Genomic DNA, 12408 nt, shown 5'->3' on the forward strand with positions numbered 1-12408 from the left:
CACAGGCATGCCACCATGCCTGGCTAATTTTTGTACTTTTTGTAGAGATCGAGATCTCCCTATGATGCCTGGGCTGCTGTCTAACTCCTGGGCTCCAGTGATCTGCCTGCGCCAGCCTCCCAAAGTACTGGGATTACAGGTGTGAGCCACCGCACCTGGCTGTGAAACACTGTTGACAAGACTCACAGGTGATGTTGTCTACCTCACATTTCATCATTTTAGGAGGCACAGAGGGGCTAGTGGTTCTATTCCTAGCAGATCACCGTTGGCACAGGTACTTTTTTTTTTAAGTTCACAATTGGCATGTAATCTGTGGGATGATACTCTGGCATTTAGAGAGTATGCATTTTATCAACAATCTTTCTCCAACTGGTTTTAGCATTGCAGTGATCCTTACCTCATAATTATTTCGGTGGGGGTGGCAAATGGTGATTTTCTCCCAAATTCTGTCATTTAATAGCTGATTTTTTTTTTTTTTTTTTCTGTAAGGAAGAGTTTTCCCTTATCAACTGGTGAATGAACTATGTTCCACCATTCCTACCAAGATAGATAATGGTTGTGTACCGGGCACTTCCAGTAGTTGCAAATGTTTGTTGTTTTCAGTTAAGACCTTTAGACTGTTTTCTTTTTCATATTCAAATTGTCTCAAATTTGATTAGCGTTACTACCTTTAAAGTGGCTTCTATATCCTTTTGAGTCTCTTCCATTACTCTCTGATTGCTTCCTAGCTTTCTGGCGTATGATAAAACACATTCTCTTATACTTTCCTTGCCCAAGATCTGCAATCAGTCTTGTTTCTAAGCAGCTCTGGTTCCTGGTAGGAACGTTTTCAGAAATCTAGATCGGAGTGCTAGGTATGCTTCCTCCTGTAGTGTCCTTGCCTTTGGAAGAAAGGGGTAGTGACATCTTCAAGGAACATGCTGATGTGGAGGACACAGATAAAACAGCTAAAGGACAGGTTTTAAAAGCAGCACAGTGTGAACAAGGGTATAGGTAAAGACAGGCTCTGAAAGGCCTCATGAAGGAGTTAAGAACTGAATTTTGATAAATGAAATAGGTGTGAAAATCAAATAGATGAGTAAATAAATAAAAAGGTGTATATTAAGGTGAAGGAGAGGACATTCTCTGCAGGGAAAGAATATGTTTATGGAAGTAGGAGCAAGCTGAGGCATATATGTGGTAGCAAGTAGATTAGCTTTACTTTAAGGAAGAGTCCAAGTACAGAAATACAAGGAAATGAAATGATTGTTGGAAGGGATAGAGACCTTGCTGTTCAGTTGAATATTTTTTTCCAAAATATGAGTATTTCCTTTAAAAAAATTTTTTTTTTTTTTTGAGATGGAGTTTTGCTGTTGTTACCCAGGCTGGAGTGCAGTGGCACGATCTCGGCTCACCGCAACCTCCGCCTCCTGTGTTCAGGCAATTCTCCTGCCTCAGCCTCCTGAGTAGCTGGGATTACAGGCACGTGCCACCATGCCCAGCTGAATTTTTGTATTTTTAGTAGGGGCGGGGTTTCACCATGTTGACCAGGATAGTCTTGATCTCTTGACCTCGTGATCCACCCGCCTCGGCCTCCCAAAGTGCTGGGATTACAGGCTTGAGCCACCGCGCCCGGCCTTAAATATTTTTTCATAAAAAGCAATACGTGATCTTTGCAGAAATTTAAAACAGAAGTGTGTTAAGTGAAAACTATCATAATTCTAGCATCCTAAAGGGATGGTAACTGTTTGGTTTCTTATCTTTCCAGACTTTAACATATGTATATATAGAGGTTAAGAGCATGGATGTTGTCTTAAGAGGCTTTGCCTTCAAAACCTGGACTTGTCATTAATTACCTCTGTGTTTTTTGGCCTGTTAATCTGTGCCTTAGCTTTCTTATTTGTAAAATGAGATATCTATAATAATAGTACCTACCTCTTGGTGGTGTTGTGAGGATTAACTGTTAATTCTCTGTTTTCTGTAGTGGTTGGATTGTTTTATAATTCCAACACAATGTGCAAGAGTTCTGATTTCTCCACATCCCTGCCAACATTTGTTGTTTTCTGTTTTGCTTTTTTCATAGTAGTCATCCTAATGGGTATGAGCTGATACTTCATAGAGGTTTTGATTTGCGTTTTTCTGGTGATTAGTAATGTTGAGCACCTTTCATGTGCTCTTTGGCTAGTATATATCATCCTTGGAGAAATGTCTATTTAAGTCCTTTGCCCATTTTAAAAATTGTGTAAATGCATTTATTTATGTTGTAGGAGTTTTAAAATACGATCTGGATATCAGGCCATTACCAGATACGTTATTTACAAATCTTTCCTCCCATTCTATAGGTTGCCTTTCACTCTGTACCATAGTGTTGTTATCCCCAGGGGATATTTGGGGAGGGTCAGAACCTTGTAGCCTCCAGCCGCGTGACTCCTGAAACATAATTTCTAATCTTTTGGCTAATTCCTTAGTCCTACAAAGGCAGTCTCGTCTCCAGGCAAGAAGGGTTTGGTTTGGGAAAGAGCTGTTAAATTTGTTTGTTTTAAGTGGTACCCAACCTATTTGGCACCAGGGACCAGTTTTGTAGAAAACAGTTTTTCCATGGACTTCGGGGTAATGGTGACATGGTTTCAGGAGGAAACTGTTCCGCCTCAGATCTTCACGCATTAGTTAGATTCTCATAGGGAGAGTGCAACCTGGATCCTTGCATATGCAGTTTGCAATAGAGTTTGTGCACTCCTGACAGCCTAATGCCACCGCTGATCTGACAGGAGGTGGAGCTCAGGCTCCACCTGGTAAAGCGGTAATGCCAGCCTGTCTGCTGCTCACCTCCTGTTGTGAAGCCTGGTTCCTAACAGGGCACCAACCAGTAGCAGTTCGTAGCCTGGGGTTTGGGGAACCTTTTTTTAAACTATAAGTTTCTCCTAAAGTTAGTTTGGCCTATGCCCAGGAATGAACAAGGACACAGCTTGGAGGTTAGAAACAAGATGGAGTTGGTTAGGTATAAGATCTCTTTCACTGTTTCAGTTACAATTTTGCAATGGTGGTTTCAGTAGGAAACGACTTGTTCTGGAAGTGAAATGAGAGTACCTTCTCTTAACTCTTGACTTTTTCACTCTTCAGTGATTCACAGTACTGGAAATAAGAATTATCTAATAGCAAATTCCCAGAGATTGTGATTTAATTTGAAGAGGAGAAAAGATGGCTCTTTATTTTTAACAAGAGGTCAAACCTCCTTTGTCATATAACCTAACATAGTTACACATTCCTCAGGTTCTGAGGAATAGGACATGGGCATCTTTGAGGGGCCATTATTCTGCTTACCACAATTCCCATCCTCCCCAAAAGACTGAGTTCAGTCTTAGCTTCAAAACGGAAAAATCTTTAATGTTGTAGATACCTTTTTATGCATTTGAAATCTGTTTAGGTTGTAGATTGTAGAGATAGGCTTGACCTGGATTTTCTTTACATAACTGTTGCAGGCTGTGGAGGCTACAGGAAGAGTAAAGAGAAAGTAGGGAAGATTCTAGCACAGGATAGAGAAACTCATTCTTCAGAGCCCCTTGGGCAAACCTTTACAGAAAGCAGCTTTAGTGTAATATGATTTGATCACTATGTCGTCCTAGGGATATTTTTTCTGTGTTTTTTTCTTAGCTTTTTTCATGTCCAAGTCTTACTAGTTTTATGTTTACAAAGATAAAACATCTGTAGGACTTTGTGAATTTTCTTAGTAGCATTTTAAGTAATTTATTTGAGTAATTTTAAACTGTTCGAAGAAGCTGTCAGCCTCAAAACATAAATATTTTAAGTCTATGTCTGGTTGAATTATTCTTTTCATTTATTACTTGAGTTCCTTACTTGAATTCAGTTAATTACTTGGATTCATTTTCCCAGTTTGTCACTTCTATTGTCTGAAATACGTTACATGAATGTTTTTTTATAAATGAAAAATCTTTCTAGTTATTAATCAGTCTGATCATTCAGTGAAGCGTTTGCTGAAACTCTAGCATGTGCCAGGCCCTCTGCTTGGCTCTGGGCAGTGACGGTAAACTTTGCTATAGTCCCTTCCCAGACATAGCTTATGGCCTTAGGGCTGTGTCACATAGCAATTACATGGTTGATGTGTGTATGTGACTGATTGGGAATCTAGTTACTATAAATAAGAATCTGCAAAAATTTTCTTCCAATTTTTTCCAGTGTATGATTGGATAATTGTCTAATGGTTCTTTTGAAATTCTTCAGAATAATTTGTTGACACAGAAATTGAAATATAACTACTATATAACATTTAGCCTAATGTTTCTTACTTGAAGTAAAGTTTAGGTTGCTTTTTGAAGTGAATATTGAACAGGTGTTAAGCTTTTCCCAAATATTTAATTTTTAAAGTTACAGGTCTTGGTTTTTGCAAATAGTTTACAAAAACTATTGCTTATTTTACAATATTTTTTAAAATGTTTCTCATTAAGGAAGACCTAACACTAATTTCCTTTTTTGTTCTTCTAGGAATGTTTTAAAGGAAGTTGGGCTACCCACAAGTTACTACATAAGAAAGCAAGTAAGTACAATCACATATTTTTATACCATTTGTCTTAGAAGTGAAATTAGTGCCAGAAAACAAGAATTCTTCCAGTTCTGAAAGCATAATCCCGAAAACTAGAATTATTACATATTTTAAATTCTTTGTGATATGTAATCCTGTAAATAAAATTTGTCTGAATATCTTAATCTTGCATTACATGTTTAACATGAAAACAAGAGATAATTGTTAGTATAGATGAATTTTGCTTGAGCCATACCTGATAATGCTCTAATCTTTTGACACCTTCTTTGCTAGAAGTATTTGCATATTATAGTCAGGGGTCATGTGAGTGATTTGGCTTCATTTAATCAGATCCTTTTTGCTGTGTTCTTTTTTTTTTTTTTTGAGACGGAGTCTCACTCAGCCACCCAGGCTGGAGTGCAGTGGCACATTCTCAGCTTATGGCAACCTCTGCCTCTTAGGTTCAAGAGATTCTCCAGTCTCAGCCTCTTGAGTAGCTGGGATTACAGGCACACACCACTATGTCTAGCTAACTTCTTTATATTTTTAGTAGAGATGGGGTTTCATCATGTTGGCCAGGCTGGTCTCAAACTCCTGACCTCAGGTGATCCATCCATCTGGGCCTCCCAAAGTGCTGGGATTACAGGCGTGAGCCACCGTGTCCGGCCCCCTTTGCCCTCTTTTAGTTTCAATTTGTATTGACTTTTCTACTCAGAACTCTTACTACTTTGCTTTTGGTGTTTTAATGTTATTACCTGCAGTCTAATGTTTAATTTTATATTTTGAAGTTTTTTGTGTGACACCACAAAGTAAAACTGTTAGCTGCTTCTTAGCTATTGCTGTCAGCCACAGTGATGTAGCTGAGATTCAAATAGGCTTTTTTTGCTCCTGCGAATTTATCCTGTAAATTCATGTCATTAGAGTGCCTGGTCTAAGACCACCTGTCACAGTTGCCGGGATGGATCAAAGCTTGGTGGACAGCATATGGTTCTTGGTATAAGGTCTCTGTTTCTACGTACCTGATCTTAGTGTCTTATATTCATCTTTTTGTGTATTTTTTTTTAGGAGTTAGCTTATTTAATGAAGTTTGAGTGTAGTTTGTTTTTACCAAAACAAATCTTAATTGAAGTCAGCCTAACCACCATTTGAAGGAACAGGGAAATACAAATTTAAAAAATATATATTTTCTGTGGTTGTATAAAGTGACATCTACATTTAATGGACATGCTAGGCTGTTGTGGGAGAAATGTGGTTAGAGATGAGGAAAAATGATGTGACTCAGTGTAAGTTTATCAAAGCATAAAAGGCAGGACTTGTTGATTTGTTGATTTTTGTTACCTCTGTCAAAGTGTAGACATGGATTTAAATAATCTCATTTAACTTTATTCATTCATGCATTACATCCTGTATTTCTAATGTGTCAGGTATTTTGCAGAGCTCTTTGAACCAGTTATTAGCATTTTATACCCAGGAAGTTAAAGCATTGGTAAGTAATAAAGGTTTGAGGTTAAACAGTATGTTAGTAAAAAGTTTAAAATGGGCCTCTACCTCAGATTTGCTAATTCATTGATGTGTGCTTGTTTCTTCACTACTGGATATCTAAGGGCAGGGCTATTTCCCTTTGACTTACACTGCAAAGGAATAAACAGCAGGTGTTCCCTATCTAAAAAGAAGGTAACTATTACAACATTGAATTTAGGCTATTTGCATTTTACTTATACTTCTAATGTTTAGTGTGGTGCCATCTTGTAGCAGGTGTTTTCCTGGTTCTTTTGAGATAACTTTTTTCAGTGATGAGCCTGTTGTTCTTAATCTCTTTGGCTGTGGTGGATAGAGATCATTCTCAGTTGGCCACCTCCGTATCTTTCATACCCTAATAAATTGATTACAAGGACACTGTTGTGAGTGACAGATCTAGAGGAGGGAATGGTGTAGGAAAGGGTGATTTTCAGAGCCAAGAAGAATCTCAGGAAAAGCAATGGGGAAAAAGAATGTTGTGCCAGGAAGGAACCAGTGCATCTTTAAAGTTAATACTTCATTCCAAGAAATGATAGTGAGATAACACATAGCAAGCAGTTCTTGTCATGAAGATGATATATTGGGTTTTTTTTTTTAATTGTAGTGTCTGCTGATCTCTGATTAATATTCATGTGGGATATTGATCTGTAATTTGCTTTTAATATAGTTGACTGCTTTTAGTATTTGAGCAATTCTAGTCTCATGAAATAAAATGGGATATATTTCTGACTTTTGTATTTTCTGGAAGAGACTATGAAGAATTGGTATTATTTGTTCTTTAAATGTTTGGTAGAATTTACCAGTGAATCATCTGGATCTGGAGTTTGTTTAATCATAGAAGCTTAATTTTTTTTTTCCTTTTCCTTTCTTTTCTTTTTTTACTATCTCCAGTAATGGGCATAAGCAAAGAAGCTTAATTTTTTATGCAGGCCTTAGGAAATGTTTAGAATTTGTTTTTTTTACTTGTCATAGTAAAGAAGACCATTCAAGATGGTAAAGTCCTTAATTAAAATGACATAGCGCTGATTCTTGGGTGCATGTTTTTTTACCCTGTATCTTCTGTCACAGTGTACCTTAAGCAGCATTTAATTTTTTAGTATGATCTGTAGAAGTTGTAGCATTTCACATCCCAAGTTGCAGCATTTCACATCTCAAGTGTATTATTGTACATTTTTAAATATATCACTGACATATTCAGTGTGTTTGTTTCTCATTTCCTGTAGTAAAAGGTTGAAGAATTTGACAAGTATCTTCAATAGCCAAAATTAAGGTATAAGAACCACATTTAATAAAAGAACTCTCAGTAATACTTTTTCTTCTACTCCCCTACCCATTCACATTATTCTGCCTGATTTTTGGATTACAGAGAGAAAGTTTTATTTAATGTCTTAAACTGGCTCCCCCAAACTTTTTGCCCATGAGTTACTCTAAGTCTTACCTCCAAAATGCCGGAATCATAGGTTTATGTGAGGATTAAACGGGCAAATCCATGTGAAGTATTTAGTGTGTGTACCATGCATACTAAGTAATCAAAAACTATCATCTGCGGAAGACTTGAGTCAGAATTTTCATCAGAAAATCCTGTCCCATGCAAAGCCTAGATATGTGTAGTTATTTTGTGTCAGCTCACCGGAGGAAGCAGCCTGCATAAAACTTTAATTTAAAGAATAAAGCCTGACTGTGATGAACTTTGGGCCAGACTTTGCATGTATCAGGTACTTAATTGACACTACCTGCATTTTACCTGTGATTGTTGCACTGTGATATTTGGAAGACAGCTTACAAGTATTTATTTACGCTTTCCTATTCTTGAGCAGTCTTTTCAAAAAGACTAGTTATTATGCACTTTTCCTACCAACATCAGCTCAAGTCAGATTTATTAGGTGTCTGTTAATGTGGTTAGCACTTAAGGCTCAGATCAAACTGATCCTAAAATGTAAACAAATTTTCTTTTCAAGTGTGAATTTCCGTTAAGTAAATTGCACCTAGAGATTAGAGAAGAACTTGCCATATTCAACTTTAGTTATCTTGGTAGCTTTTGGGTTATATTATTTGTTTGCTTCAAATTGTTTCTTTGTTTTTGGTTACAGGTTGTTGCTCTGTTGCCCAGGCCAGAGTGCAGTGGTGCGGTCATGGCTGACTGCAGCCTTGACCTCCTGGGCTTGAGCAGTCCTCCTACCTCACCACAGCTTTCCAACTAGCTTGGACTACAAGCGTGCGCCAACATGCCCAGATAATTTTTGTATTTTTTGTGGAGACAGGGATTTTTCATGTTATCCAACGTAGTCTTGAACACCTGAGCTCACGCAGTCTACCCGCTTTGGCCTCCCAAAATGGCTGGGATTACAGGTGTGAGCTGCTGCACCTGGACCTAAATTCTCTTTTGAATATAGACTGTGGGAGGGTAAAGTCCAAATCAACAGGAAGCTTTAAAAGATTTTTATGCCCTCACCTTCTCCCTTTTCCTTCCCCAGGAGTACGTTAGTGCAAAAAGCCTGCGTCTTGATTGCCGTTCTCTACTAGGTTTCGGGAGAAAGATATTCTTGAGGTTCATGTGTCAGACAAAATCAATTACTTGAGGCAATTCATAGCTGAAGCAGGCTCAGTTGGCCCCCATTTTGAACTGTTTTCTGTCATGTTTGACCGAAGTGGCAATGAATGAAGTTTGTTTTTGTCTTGTGATGAGAAAGTTTTCCTATTGATGTTAACTTTCACAGTGGCTTTCTTGAATTCCAGAGGTGAGGAAGCTATTTTAAAATTCAGTAGCATGGTAGAATCTTTCTATTCCTTTATATATTATCTTCCAAAGTAATGTGAATAGATTTTCTGTATTTTTGCATTCTTGTCATTTGTACCTTAAAGGCCTTTACAAAGTTGGTCACATGTTCTTTATCTAAGAGTGCTGGACAGGGGCTAGCATTCTTATGTCACTCTGCTAATGTGAACCACATAGTCTCTGTTTCCTCATGTGTACAATAAAGAAATGACACTAGATTGTCTTTAAGATCCTCTAGCTTTAACATTTTATGATTCCGTCTACTTTCCTTCATTTTATATTTTAAATAGATTGTTTAAGAGGGGTGTTGGTTTTTTTTCCAGACACTTTTAAAATCAGTTTGAAGTTTGACTTTTAAAACCTGTGGTGGAATAACAATAATCAGGAAAAGGTTTGAGTGCACTGGGAGATGTTTAGGCCAATACTTGGTCTACAAGGGACTTGTATTCCTGCTATTTAAAATCTTAGTGGTAGTTTCATTTTACTGTGTAGATAAGAGGTGCAGCCAGTGTGTTGACATTACAGGCACCAGAGAGGATCTTCTGTGTGAGTGGGATTCTTCTGTACATTGCAGTCAGTACACATAGATTAATAACTACATGATTGTGTGTATGGACGTGATTCTTAATTTTTCTGCTGAATTTTCAGTAACTTTAAACTGATTGTTCCTTCCTTTTGTCTTTGCTTTTTTCCTGCCTCTTTCCTTTACCACTTTCTGAAAAGAGGCAAATGATGGTCATAAAGTTGTCAAAGCAATTTGAAATACTGACTTGAAAGCCATTGGTCAGGTTCATGAGAAATAATTTTTTTTGAGACTGAGTCTCACTCTGTTGCTCAGGCTGCAGTGCAGTAGTGCGATATTAGCTCACTGCAACCTCTGCCTCTCTGTTTCAAGCAATTCCCCTGCGCCAGCCTCCTGAGTAGCTGGAATTACAGGTGTGTGCCACCATGCCTGGCTAATTTTTTCTTTTTTTGTATTTTTAGTAGAGATGGAGTTTGACCATGCTGGTTAGACTGGTCTCGAACTCCTGACCTCAGGCAATCCGCCTGCCTCGGCCTCCGAAGTGCTGGAATTACAGGTGTAAGCCACTGTGCCCAGCTGAGAAAGAATTATTTTTGATTTTAAATTTGCTTTGGGATTACTTAGGATCTGTTCTTTTAGTAAGAACATAATTCATTTGTAACATCTGATCTCACTCAGTTGGGTACATTTTATGAGGGCTTATGTTGCATATTTTAAAATGAGCTTTCTGTAAATTGGTGTGGCTAGAATGCATTTAGAAAAGCTGTCTATGCTTTCTTTTTGATGTTGTGTAAAAACTTAGAATTATGTTTACGTGGAGTTTTTTTTCTTCCCAACCCTTAGCTCTTCGAAAAGGTGTTAATGAGGGTTTTGAATATAGCAGTAACGTAGTAGCTTTGGTGATTTAGGTTTGGGCAGAGGTTTGGTGGATTTTTGTGCCTGGGCTTGTTGGCTTGGTTTTAAACAGGTGGTATTCAAAGTATGCTGCTGTTCACTAGCTTGACCACTGAAACATTCCTTTCCCTCCTTCTCCTGCCTCACATCTATTCCTCCGTCTCCCAGAAGATGAAAAGGCAAAGCGAGAAGTGTCTTCGTGGACTGTAGAAGGGGATATTAATACTGACCCATGGGCAGGTTATCGATATACTGGTAAACTCAGACCACATTATCCACTGGTGAGTAAGTAAGGTAATAAGAACTTAACATTCCAATTGTCTATTTTCCAAAAATGATACTTGTAATTTATTTTCCAATAGTGAATCATATAAGCAGGATTGAGTTTACAAAGGAACTTGCATTTTAGCGCTTCAGCTCTTATGGTGCATCATTTGGGAGCTGGTAGTTTGGCAATCATGGAAGAAGTGGAAAAAAAATTCAGGTGAAAGAACTAAAACCCCATCTCTAATAAAAATACAAAAAAAATTTAGCCAGGAGTGGTGGTGCACACCTGTAATCCCAGCTAGATATGGGGTTTCTCCATGTTGGTCAGGCTGGTCTCGAACTCCTGACCTCAGGTGATCCATTTGCCTCAGCCTCGCAAAGTTCTGAGATGAGACGCATCAGCCACTGCTCCTGGCCCACACTTTTTCTTCTTTTAAAATTTTTATTTTTTTCACACACTTCTTTTTAAATTAAAAAAGTTTTAGTTCTTTTCATCTAAATTTTTTTCCACCTCTTTCATGATTGCCAAACTACCAGCTCCCAGATGATGCACCATAAGAGCTTAAGAACTAAAATACAAATTTGAGCTCAAGAGCTAAATACAAATTTTGTAAAAATATAAAATTAGCTGGGCATGGTGGTGCATGCCTGTAATCCCAGCTAGTTAGGAGGCTGAGGCAGGAGAATCACTTGAACCTGGGAGGTGGAGGTTGTGGGGAGCCAAGATCATGCCATTGTACTCCATCCTGGGCAACAAGAGTGAAACTCTGCCTCTAAATAAATAAATAAAATAAAAAGAAGTGTGGGGTAAGGTAGAATAGATATTTTGTTGCTGGCATCATGGTGGTGTGTAGAGTCGTTCCTTGGTATCCATGGATGATTGGTTCTAGGACATCCTCCTCACTCCCCATACAGTTACCAAAATCCACTGATGCTCACGTCCCTTAAAGTGAACCTTCCGTATCATGGATTGTGCATCAACAGATGCGGAGCCCAGAGACGTGGAGGGCTGACCGTATTACACTTTTCTAAAATTACTTTATTATGATATATTTCTCTCTCTCTGTTCTTGGCAGATAGGACTCAGCGTTTTAATATAAGAATTCAAGTTAAAATCTATTTGTCACCCTTAAATATTTAAATTCTCTTTACTGATGATTTTCTTTTTAGAAAAGAAATACATCTTTAATCTTTAAAAATTGGAAATGTAGAGAAAAGTAAAAAAAAAAAAAACAAAAAGAAAAAAAAATTGGAAATGTAGGAAAAACATAACAAAATCTCCTTAATTCTGCCTTCCAGAGATAATGACTAGGAACATGTTGGTATATTTACTTTGAGACATTATTTTATTGTTTATTGTTGTTAGCTTGGCAGTTTGTTTGGAATAATGTGGGTGTCTTATTATTAGTCTCTGTCTAATCTTAAATCTTTGATGACCTTGGGCACTTTCCCTCTTTCTAAAATACTGAGAAAGGGGTGGCATTAACACCAGAAAAAGTAAAGTGTAATCTTAATGAAGTTGATATCTGTTATATTTAAGGTATCATTTAAAACTTTTAAATGGACTTTTTCTTCCCAGTTTTATTTATTTTTTGTTGATAAATCAGTTTTAACTAACTTCTTTGATGTGTTTAGATGCCAACAAGGCCAGTGCCAAGTTATATTCAAAGACCAGATTATGCTGACCATCCCTTAGGTAAGCTCTGCTATGTTGATTCTTCATTTTTCAATTTGTGGGCTTGATGACTACTGCAAAGGGAAGAAATGCTTTTCTTGTAGAATTTTTCAGTGCTATATTTCTAATAAATGTAAACAATGTGTTTTCAAGCAGCATTAAAATGTTGAAGAGAATTAAAGATTCTTGCCCCCATTAGAAATCTACCTACTTCTGAAAACACTGTTTATGTAGCTGTT

General features: G+C 37.5%; 1 protein-coding gene across 1 annotated transcript in view; it reads left to right on the top strand.

The window, feature by feature from the left end:
- Positions 1-12408, top strand: part of METAP1 (methionyl aminopeptidase 1) — a 56527-nt gene that overhangs the window by 11615 nt on the left and 32504 nt on the right. Inside the window, exons 2-4 of the mRNA XM_003929527.4 lie at positions 4480-4531; positions 10396-10508; positions 12130-12190. Of these exons, the coding sequence (XP_003929576.1) occupies positions 4480-4531; positions 10396-10508; positions 12130-12190 (226 nt within the window). The remainder of the gene's footprint in view (positions 1-4479; positions 4532-10395; positions 10509-12129; positions 12191-12408) is intronic.

Source organism: Saimiri boliviensis, chromosome 3 (assembly GCF_048565385.1).
Source record: "Saimiri boliviensis isolate mSaiBol1 chromosome 3, mSaiBol1.pri, whole genome shotgun sequence".
NCBI classification, from domain to species: Eukaryota; Metazoa; Chordata; class Mammalia; order Primates; family Cebidae; genus Saimiri; species Saimiri boliviensis.